Source organism: Cibotium barometz, chromosome 50 (genome assembly GCF_041138505.1).
Source record: "Cibotium barometz isolate CiBa-2024 chromosome 50, ASM4113850v1, whole genome shotgun sequence".
Taxonomy (NCBI): domain Eukaryota; kingdom Viridiplantae; phylum Streptophyta; class Polypodiopsida; order Cyatheales; family Cibotiaceae; genus Cibotium; species Cibotium barometz.
The window spans coordinates 482,113-494,168 of NC_141095.1; the positions used below are offsets into that span (position 1 = coordinate 482,113).

General features: G+C 35.7%; 1 protein-coding gene across 1 annotated transcript; it reads right to left on the reverse strand.

Annotated features, from left to right (window-relative positions):
* Positions 1–10,696: 10,696 nt before the first annotated feature.
* Positions 10,697–11,616, reverse strand: LOC147609695 (uncharacterized). The gene is made up of 3 exons (XM_086787027.1): positions 11,472–11,616; positions 11,082–11,190; positions 10,697–10,997 (listed from the first exon to the last, which is right to left on the reverse strand). Exons 1-3 carry the CDS (start codon positions 11,539–11,541, stop codon positions 10,928–10,930), a joined length of 249 nt encoding a protein of 82 aa, XP_086643153.1. The 5' UTR covers positions 11,542–11,616; the 3' UTR covers positions 10,697–10,927.
* Positions 11,617–12,056: the final 440 nt, after the last annotated feature.

Genomic DNA, 12,056 nt, shown 5'->3' on the forward strand with positions numbered 1-12,056 from the left:
GTCGTTATAGCGGAAGAGAGGATATGCTCAAAAGCGAAAGCAATCATATCCTAAGTTTGAGTAAGATCAGGGATACCAGATAAATATGGGGCATCCATCGATAAAATCCAATTCATCAATTTTAAAAGTCTTCATTAATGAAGCTTAATTTGAATGAAAATACAGCATGTGTGCATCTTTCTAGGATTTTATTATAAAATTTAGATAAAATTCATATTTGATTCTTGAGCTTTCAACAATGCTCTGATACCAGCTGTGAGGCCCCACCCTCTCCGCGCGACCTTCTCCGGGGTGCTGGTAGCGAAAGTAGCAACCTCTCGCGTAGGAGGGCAGGGATTCCCACTCCTCAGGGCCTCGCCCCTGCGGATGTTCGGACAAGAAACTAATCCGACAGTTCCTCCGAAACTGAGACCGAAAAAACTTCCCTCGCCCAAAAAGCACGGGCGATTCTTCTAGGAAAATTCTCTAACGAGAATCTTAACTAACGGGTCAAGGCCTTAACTATCCTTTCTATTCTAACCAAACCCATAGGTCACGTGGCCAGATCAAGGAAGGGACTTGCACTTGGTTCATACAAATCATCGCTTTTTTCCCCTTAAGTGAGGCACAGCCGTTAATTCTTTCCCCATTAGGAAGTGAATGGGGTCTTCTTGGGCCCTTTAATTTGCCCAAAAGCCTAATCAAGGTGATTAAAGAATAGCCAAATGGGGGGTTGCCATGTGGACTGAAATGTTGGGTTTTTAAGAGAGGTGTAAGAGTGGTCAAAGGGTGCACTTTTTCCCCCAAAAGGGAGGGGGGGACAATTTTACAATTTTCGGACCTCCATAACTTCTACATACAAGCTCCGATTTGAGCGGAGATTACAGATCCGTGATCTACGCATCAAGAGCTTTCCATAGATATGTTACATGATATGGTTTTATCCGCTAGATTTTAAATTCCATTTTTCCCCCAAAATTCAAATTCGAATAAAGTAGCCGTTTTGAAGCTTCTAATTAGAAAACGTTTCTTCTTAAGAGAAAAGGTTTGACTCCCTTAAACTGCCAAATAAAAGGGCCCAAGAAGCCTTCCATTGAGGTCCTAATGATAGAACAAGAATCTTCCTGGGACTTATTCTAACTAACGTAACTTGAACGTATCTAACTGTATCGTAGGAATCCACCGATCCACCAGCCCATGGGTTAGCCAATAGCCCAACCACTGTATTGGTGGGATTCCTTTTTATAAAAATTTGGTTATGTTTTGTCCCGGGTACAGGGAAAAGAGTTCCCAGGTCCCCTAGCTGGCAAGCAAATTACAAAATAGACACACCACTTACACACCCAATATGAAATTGCCTTTTTCACAGATTCAGCTGTCATTAAAATAGAGTTGGAATGAAACCATAGTATTTCCATCATAATCCTCAAAATTATAGTCCAATGTTTTACAATCAAAATGTCATCCGAACTCTCCGTTGATGAAGACCAGCTAGTCAACCAACGAGATCCAATTTCAAGTTCCAGTTCACTTAGATAATTTCTTTCCAGTCCATCAATATCTTCCTCGACATACGCATGGGTGTCCTAGCAGCCCGCGAGCCCGTGCATCGCATGGTGTCAGAAACCTCTCGGATCCTCCTTAGGTGTCCTAGTACTTCACTCAGGGACCGCTTCGTCGGCCCTCGCCCAACGTACTCAAAGCGCACCATTTCAACCATACAAAGGCTGGTCAAGACCTTGGCAAGCTTTGCCCCCACGAGAGAGACGTCCTTCGATGACTCCCCGCCAGCTGTTTATAACATAATTCTCCTTAGATTAAACCATAAGCCAAATGCTTTCTCCAGCATTCTGGCGTAAGACACCTTTAGAAAAACAGAGTTTCTATGCAAGCAAGAATTTCCCGTTGAGTTTGATTCCACAAGTCCCTTTTTCTCAGTATCCAGACTTTCTTAATGAAAATCACAATTCTAGTATCTTGGTAACCCACCCATCAATTACAATGAATTTTTGACATATTTCTCGATGATTTCGGTCTAAGGAAAACTTCTCTAAATCACCGGTAATACATTCTTCGACTAAAGAAATGGGAATGGTCACAAGGTTTTACTTAATTTCTGATTCGAGAGATAGGTAAGCATCTTACTGGCCCACCATTCTCACATGGTCGTACTCGAATTTAATCCTAGCTCTGATTCCTAAGGATTTTTCTTCTATTTATCTAATAAATTAACTGGGATTTCTAATCGTAAGGGTAAATTCCAAAATTATGAAAATTTATTCTTTCCTAGCCATACTAGAATTATAAATATTTATATTCAAGAATAATGAAATTTTATAAAGATAACTCTTTTTCCAATGATCCATTTATGAATATGCATACATCATTTTATTGTTTTATTCGCATAGAAATATCTTAAAATATTATTTTCTCCATTTTGATCCTCAACATTAATATACCATAATTTTTTGCATGAAATTATGGTGAAACCTTCTCTTTTAACACCGAATTTAATTTATGCATTTTCTAATTAAAGTACGATGAAAATTTCTCTTTTAAATAAATAAAAATAACCATGTTTTGAAATATGCCAAGAATTTCGCTTTTAATATTTAAATTATTTGTATCTAGAATATCGTGGAAATTCCTCTTTTGCATCTAAATTTATTTATTTATTGCATGAAAAAATAAATATAACCAAAATTTATCTTTTCTCTATTTACACACTTATGCATAAATACTATAAAAGTGTTTTCCATAAATATGACAAAAATCATTCTTTTAGCATAAAAATATCTATGCCTAGAATATAATGAGAATTCCTCTTTTTGCTTTATTAAATTTATGCATAAAAATAAGATTCATCTTTTTTCTGGAAAATTTTACCATAGCTTTGCTACTGCAATTTCAGAGAATGTTCAATTTTCTAATATTAAATAAATACTCATAAATTGAAATGTGATAGGAACTCCTTTTTTAAACTAAAATTTTAATATGCATACATAGAATAATTATGCTTACCCTTGATTTTTGGCTTGATTCTTTCAAAAAGAAGTGAAACCCACAAAGCAAGCTTGGCCACCAAGATGGGGAGGGTAATCTCCAAGAGAGGATGGAGATTTGTGAAGCTCAAAGCTTCCCAAAGTAGTAGAGGCAAAATAGAGGGATAATAGAATTACACTAAAATGAAGATAATACTGGCATGTAAATCAGAGATAAAAATACAAAGCAATGAGGGTCTATTTATAGGTGGCACTAACCAAGTCCAACTGGGTTCTAGAGGCTTCCAGCTTTAGTTTGACCCAATTTGGACAAGATTTAGACCAGTTTAGCTCACTTTTTGATCCAGTTTGCAAGAGGAGAGAGGAGAGATAAAAATATCTCATTTTTTTGAATTAAAAATGTAAGGTAATGATGAAAAAAGGTGCCTCCTTCATGAGACCTCTCCCTCCTACTGAGGTGTCAAAAATTGATTTTTTTTACTAATAAACCTTAATTTTTAACTAATAAACCCAGTACTTGGTCAACTCTTCATCTTATGTGAGCATTTACTCATTTTTGGGGTATTTTCTTTTATTCTTTGTATTTTTGTCATCCTAACACTTGGATTAATCCTATTGGCCCTTTAGAACCTTATTTGGACCTTAGTCAAAAAATGTGGACCCTTAGGCTAAGGTCTTTAATACATATATTCAATTAATTTCTAATGCACATTGAAAAATTATTTTTGAACTTCTGTTTTACGGGAATTCATCTCAGATATTAGGAGAAACTTTGTATCCAAGAATATCTCAAAATTGAATTATCTCTCTCTAGAATATTTTCTCTCTCTAGGCCAAAAACAAGGGAAAACAATGTTTTCTTGCATTCTAAAATAGGGGATGATTACAGGGAATGTGATTGATGCCGAACATAGCTACACAACTATAGAAAAGAAATGCCTCTCAATGGTATTCTTAGTTAAGAAGTTTTGTCATTGCCTTTTAGGAAATAAATTCATATTTTATGTAGATCACGAGGCTCTAAAGTATCTCTTGAACAAGCCAAAGTTGGCTGGATATTGATGCTCTTATTTCAAGAGTTTGATTTTCAAGTGGCAATGACTAAGCTAGGAAAATTGCATGTTTTGGCATATCATTTATCTAGACTATTGACAGATAATCAAGAGGTTGGGGTAGAAGTTGATTTTCCTGAGACTACTCAACTATTTTTTATAGAAATGCAAGTTTTGTGGTATGCTAACATTGCTAATTTCCTGAGCACCCACCCATGGTAGATAGAAGGGAAAAGGAAAAGATTTTGTTGCAATCAAGGGCTTATAGTTTGTTGGGTGGATACCTTTATAAATATTTTCCTTGTGAAAAGGAGTTTATCGCATCATTATGTAAGAGAGGACAAGGTTCGTATTATACTAAAAGTTTTACATGACGAACCATGTGGGGGACATTTTGCAAGTGAGATGATAGCACAAAAGATACTCCTTATAGGATATTGGTGTGGCCAACCTTATCATTATTGTCATAAGTATGATAAATGTTAGCGAGTTGGCCGACTACCAACGAAACGATGATTCGCTACACCTTTGACACCAATATTGGCATTAACGCCTTTGGAAAAGTGAGGGATTGATTTTGTAGGACCAATAGATCCTCCACAATATCAATCCAATCGATATATTTTGGTATGTACTGATTATGTGACCAAATGGGTAGATGCAAAACCTCTAAAGATAGACTGAGCAATAGATGTGGCTAAATTTGTCTATTAGAACAAGTGATTGGGGTTCATTTTTTAAATGAGACGATCAATGAATTGATGGATAATTATAAGATAAAACATAGGAAATCTACACTGTATTATCCAAGAGCGAATGGTCAAGTAAAAGTTACTAATAGAATATTATGTGGGATTTTAACTAAACTCGTAGTAGAGAACAGACGCGATTGGGACGAATGATTATATGAAGCATTATGGGCTTATCATACAACATATACAGTTACTACGTAAAATAATCCATTTAATTAAGTGAATGGAATAGATACGATATTCCCTATTGAACAAGAAATTCCCGCTATTAGGGTAGCTTTAGCAATGTGATTAGGTGATTGAATGCCTTTCTCTTGAGGTTAGTAAGGCTTAATGATGAAATATTGTTAGCTCTTCAAAGTTTAGAGGCTATGAAAAAACATAGGAAAGCTTGGCATGATCGTAATATTAAGATTCGTTAGGTTTCAAGAGGGAGATTTAGTTCTAGTTTATGATAGCCGCTATATTATAAGTTTCTAGGTAAGTTGAAAGTTAGATGGTTAGGACCTTTTAGGGTAATAGAAATATTTAATAATGGTTCCTTAAGTATACAAGACTTACAAAGGGAAAATGAACCTTTTAGGATTAATGGGTTAAGGGTTTTTAAATCTTATGTAGTTTGAGATTAATGTTTAGAAATTTAATGCTTAGTTTAGGGTATTAAAGGTCTAGATGAGTATAGTGTAGGGAGTTATGGTTTTAGTTTATGAGGTTTTCTCTATTGGTTTTGAAATGGGGAAGAATATATTTCTGATGGTGGAGTGATATGAGAAAAAATTAATATTAATTTTCTTGATTTTTGGGTGTTATTTTTTAGAAAATTAATATCTCACAATAAGTGAGAAATTAAGGGAATTATTGAACTATGACTTATGTTTGAATTATATAAAATTTTATTGTGTAGAAAGGTTTATGTAGAAAACAAGTTTAATTTATACTTCCTTTGTAAAATGGGTTTAAGTATGTTTTAGTGGAGGGTTAATAACTAGAAATAGAGAAATATTTGGGGTATTCTTTTGAAGAGAAAAAATCTTACTTTTCTATATAGAATATGCCTATTAAATTTAAAGCCTAGGTAGTTTATTTTGAGAGTACTTCCTTTGTGAATTAACTATTAGTGGCAATTTCGTGGAGGATCTATAAATGGAGATCCAAGAAGAATTTGAGGGTGGTGTAAAGAGCTAAGTTTAATATTTTTCTTAGTAGAATTAGCCTAGAAATAATGAGAGGTAAAGGAGTTCATAAGGATATACTTCCTTTGTAAAAAAAAAGCTTAAAACAAGGTTAAATGTGAGTTTTGAGATTGTTTAAGAGAGATTAGCCTAGAAATCATGAAAGTTAAAAGAGTTCATAAGGATATACTTCCTTTGGAAAAAGAGGCTTAAAACAAGGTTAAATGTGAGTTTTGAGATTGTTTAAGAGAGAAATAATTTAGAGTTTGCTCTAATATTTGTGAGTTGGGAAATCAATTATTATTAATAAGCTACATGAGAGATTAGGAAGGTAAACTAAAAAAGAGAATGAAGGAATATGTTGACATTGGACTACAAATAGAGTGTAAAACATGAACATTCACTAGCTATTTACAAATAGAGTGTAAAACATGAACATTCACTAGCTATTTACAAATAGAGTGTAAAACATGAACATTCACTAGCTATTTACAAATAGAGTGTAAAACATGAACATTCACTACCTATTTCCCTTAAGTAGTGTTACAGCCTAATACTTAGATGGCTAGAAACGTGTTAAGAGAGCTATTCTATAATAGAGTATTCATGGGTCACTAGGCTTAGCATGGTTTTCCCACTGTCTTTAACAACACACAAGAAGCAAAAATGACAAGCTAAAAAGGCATTCAAGGATTGAGAAGGTGAGGTAGCCCTAGTAACTAATCCAATGTGGAGGAGCCATTTGTCTAGCCGAACACATGTTAGAATTCAATGCAGCATTTTATTGTGATTAGATCCTCAAATGACTCTACTTTATATGGTGGTGCAACTTTCTTTTAGCGATTGGGTCGTCACGGTTTTAACATTCTAGTGTGGATGATAGGAGTCATGTGTGACCATAATGGTAATGACTCTACTTTATATGGTGGTGCAACTTTCTTTTAGCGATTGGGTCGTCACGGTTTTAACATTCTAGTGTGGATGATAGGAGTCATGTGTGACCATGATGGTAATGACATATAACTATGATTAGAAACTAGATTGGTAGCATTGTTACACCTATGTCCTATGTTTCACACCCCCAGAGGTTTTCAAGACAAAAGGAGAATAATCTTATGAGCCTTTCTTAGGCATTCCAAGGTCTACTAGTCCTTTATTGGCGATTCAAAATTATACTAATTGGACCATCAAGAGGCTCGATATAAAGCTCTTGTATTCCCTCATTGATCCTAGAAATTATTCAATATTCACCTATTTCATGGATCAATAGCTATCCCTTGTCATTATCATTTTTATGCCATTTAGGTTCCCCTTCCAATAATGCATCACTTAAGAAGACCGTCATCTTTTGTAATCACACAAATTCAATAAGAGATTTATATTCTTTCCTTTTATTATGTAAGTTGTGTATCAATTCAAATTTAGTTCTCATAATATGAGTGTAAACTACATTATGTCACACAGTGTGCTTTCTTGCATGGTATCAATGCAAGAAAGCACAAATTCAATAAGAGCTTTATATTCTTACCTTTGTATTATGTAAGTTGTGTAGTATCAATCTAAATTTAATTCTCATAATATGAGTGTAAACTACCTTATGTCACACATTGTGCTTTCTTGCATGGTCTCAATGCTTAGGCTTTAAATTACACTACTCTCTAAGTTATACTATAATGAATTTGAGGAAACCAATCCAAATCCATTGACAAATCTCCATCCAATGCTATTCCAAGATTGCATATTCCTATTATTTGGCATAAGCATGGACATAACAAATCAAACTACAAGCTATGGCAGTAGCACTAGTCTTATAGAGAAAAAGTCATTTTGTGGCCATTAATAGAGACTTTTATTATAAAAACATTTATTGTTGCAAAGGGATTTGTGTGGAAACAGTCTCAATGTAAGACATTAGTTGAAAGAAAATATGATATGCCAAAAAACTTAAAAAACAGTCTTCCATTTTTCATCATCAAGGCACTTTTCATTGAAAGTTTTTGAAATTTAAGCTATTGCATAAAAATAAATTTTTTAATAATACTATATGTATCTAGGCCATTGGCATGTTCCTTCCATCCAACTAAAGGCACTCATTTGTATCTAGGCCATTGGCATGTTCCTTCTATCCAACTAAATACTATATGTATCTAGGCCATTGGCATATTCCTTCTCTATCCAACCTAAAGACACTCATTTGTATACACCTTTTCTTAAAGATAAGGCTATTGCAACTTTTCTATTTTCTTATGAGGTGGTAATTCATCCCTCTCCATACATTTCCTTGTAGCTTCCATAATTTTGGGATTATTCAATGCAAGGCCCCAAGATAAATATTGATTGGAGAAGTTATTAAAGAGAAATATGAATGCATGATCTTGTGAGAAGTTATTAAAGAGAAATATGAATGCATGATCTTGTTCTTACTTTTGACTCCCTCCCATGGTGGATAAGGGTCTCATGGTAAGAAGGGTTCCATTGCTTTTGGATAAAAGTAAATTAGAATGGCCTTGTCTGCCTTGTGAACTAATCCCTTCTTGGAGCTTTCACCGCCTTGTGCCTTGTTAGCCAGGCCCTTCCTAGAGCCTTCGACACCTTTGATTAAGGTTCTTGTGGTATGGGTTTTTTTCTAATGCTTTGGCAATCTGATCCCTTGAATTGATGCATCTTTTCTTCTCTATGACTATTCTGGAGAAATCCCATGTCTAGGTTGAGTTCTTTTTTCTATCTTCACATTGGATTGGTTACTAGGGCTACCTCACCTTCTCAATCCTTGAGTGCCGAGTTCCATGTGTGTCCTTTTTGCTTCTTTTGTGTCCTTTGTTAGTCTTCTTATGTATGTCTTTCCACATCAAAGTTCCATTTGTTTCCTTTGTTAGTCTTCTTACATATGTCTTTCCAGAGTAAGCTCTATTTGTGTCCTTAATTAGTCTTCTTACATATTTCTTTCCACATTGGAGTTCCATTTGTGTCCTTTTTGCTTCATGTGTGTCTTGTGTTTGTCTTTCCACATTGGATTGATTTACACTATAGCTTACCCAATCTTCACGGCCCTTGATGAGTGCCTTCTTAGCTTTGTCTTTCTTGCTTCTTGTGTGACCTTTTTCATTTGAAGATTCAAAATCATACTAATTGGACCATCAAGGGGCTCTATATAAAGCTCATGTATTCCCTCATTGATCCTAAAAATTATTTAGTATTCATGGATCAATAGCTATCCCTTGTCACTATCATTTTTACGACATTTAGGTTCCCCTCTCAATCATGCATCACTTAGGAAAACTGTCATCTTTCTTAATCCCAAAATTTCAAGACCTTTATATTCTTGCCTTTTATTATGTAAGTTGTGTATCAATCTAAATTTAATTCTCATAATATGAGTGTAAACTAAATTATGCACATTGTGCTTTCTTGCATGGTATCAATGCGTAGGCTTTGAATTACACTACACTATAAGTTGCTCTATAATGAATTTGAGGAAACCAATCCAAATCCATTGACAAATTCTCCATCCAATGCTATTACAAAATTGCATATTCCTATTTGGCATAAAAATGGACTTAACAAATCAAACTACAGGCTATGGAAGTTTAGCATTAATCTTGTAGAGAAAAAGTCATTTTGTGGCTTTTGGTAGAGACTTTTATTTAAAAAAACATTTATTATTTCAAAAAGATTCCTATTACAAAAATAGTCTCTATATAAGACATTAGTTGAAAGAAAATATTAAGTGCCAAAAATTTTTTAAAAAACAATCTTCCATTTTTCATTATCTAGGCACTTTTCATCGGAAGTTTTTTATTTTGGAGTTATTACCTTAAACTTTTTTTAGAATACTATGTGTATCTAGGCCATTTGTATGTTCCTTGAATTGATGCATCTTTTCTTCTCTATGACTATTTAGGAGAAATCCCATGTCTGAGATTGAGTTCAATCATTGAGCATAATAATGCCTTCTAGTCCTTGGATAGTGATATCTCCCCAAATCTTGGTAGGTAGAAGACCAAAAGTATCAAAGAGCCAATGCATTCTAATCAAAGGATACACGGGGTCCAATAGCACGTCTTTACGTCTCCATCAAATTTAGGATCTCGAGTTAATCCTAAAAACAACAGAAGAAGCATCAACAAATATGAAGGAAATTCTGAGAGAGAGAGAGAGAGAGAGAGAGAGAGAGAGAGAGAGAGAATTTCCATCTCCTTCCCATTCAAATTGGTTTGAATAAAATCAAAGCTTCTTTGTAGTAGGCTAGGAATAAAAGGTGATAATAACCTTCAAGAATGGTGCATGCAGAAGGGCTACTCTTTTCCTAATTGAATACATCAATTTTCATGTCTTTCTTCTCTTACTTTTACTTTTTGTTCCCACCACATGTTCCTTGTTCTTCTTTGGTGCATTTTGTCGCATCGTGGATGTTGCACACTATGAACATTTGTTGGTGCTTGCCATTGGATTGATTTTATTCCATCAACAAACACATGGAACACTTTGCACAAGGAAGTTGCACCTCTTTTTCCAATTGAAAATGTTTGTTATACCCTTACTTTATGGTAGAGAGAATAAAAATGACTTCTAATAAGGAGCAATGCGTCTTGTTGGCCCACTAAAGTACCCTCCCCTTGAAGAGAGTTAAAAACAAAAGCAAGTATCGTCCCCTTTTGAAGAGAGCAAGCAACACTTTTGGCAAAAGCAACACAATATCTGAAAGCTGACACAGAAAAACACCCAAAAAAAAAAACATATGCAACGTGTAGGCTCTTAAGACTTCTTTGCAGGACGGCAGAGCAGATTCTGAAATGTTTTATAGGTGTGCTATGAATTACAACATGGAGAAATGTCTTCCGATTCCACCGGCCGAAACCGAATGCCGAGAGCCAAGGTAGCCAGAGGAACATCTGTTCAATGCCCCCATAATGGTACAAACCATGAGATGTATTAGGAGTCCATGGCCATACATATACATCATAGTGGAATCAGTTGAAGATGATGGTGGGGTCGCAGCAGCATTCATCCAGGAGGCAGCAACAGCACAGAGCAGCTAAGCTGCACATGCACACCCACATTGCTCTTTGAAAGTGTAGACAACAAGATGAAAGAGAGGAGAGGGGGTTAAGAGAGTACTCTTACCAGCCTTCAAGAAAGCCTGTGCTGTTCTGGCTCGGAGGACGCTGAGAGTACTGGGGAGGGGGTACGACAGGGGGGGGCGGTTGCTGGTAGTAGCCCTGGGGAGGGTAACCTGCCAAAACACATTGCAAGGGCAGAGCTACACATCTCAGAAGGCGGCCGGCCTTCTCAACAAGCGAAAAGAGGCAGAACACAGCACCATATGCTCTCTCTCTCTCTCTCTCTCTCACACACACACACACACTCACTCACTCAGCAAGCAAAACCGACATCATCTCAAGCAATTCTGCCACCATGTGAAAGCGCTCTCTCTCTCTCTCTCTCTCTCTCTCTCTCTCTCACACACACACACACACTCACGCGCGCGCGCACACACACACGATCTGTGCATACCTTGTTGAGGAGGGTAGCCCTGCGAAGGATAACCTGGAGGGGGGTACGCATACTTGGGTCCGTCGGCCATCTCTCTCTCTCTCTCTCTCTGTGTGTGTGTCTGCGAGAACACGAACAGAGAGACGAACAACAAACTTTTCTAACGTATTATTATTTATTCTACAGAACAAACTTCCCTACATATTTATAGCACACCTACATTTACCGACAAATTGACGTCATTCAAAAGAAACCCACCTTTTGAAATAAATAAGTAAAAGAAACCCACCTTTTGAAATAAATAAATAAAAGAAACCCACCTTTTGAAAATGGAGAAGGCCACTTCCACCTGCTTTCTTGATTCCTTGCATTGCATTTTCCCTCATTGGTATTGAAATTCCTTTGTTAAATAACTTGTAATTTCAAGGAACACACCTATATATTTAAGTTGCTAAATAGTCGTTACTCTCAAGCATTACCTTTATTTTGATCGGTTGAGATTTTTTTTTCTGGCACATGTAAAGTGAAACATTGAAAATTATATTATGTTTTGGTGTGTATATTGTTGCCATGGTTATGCATTGAAATGATTTTAGAGTACCTACA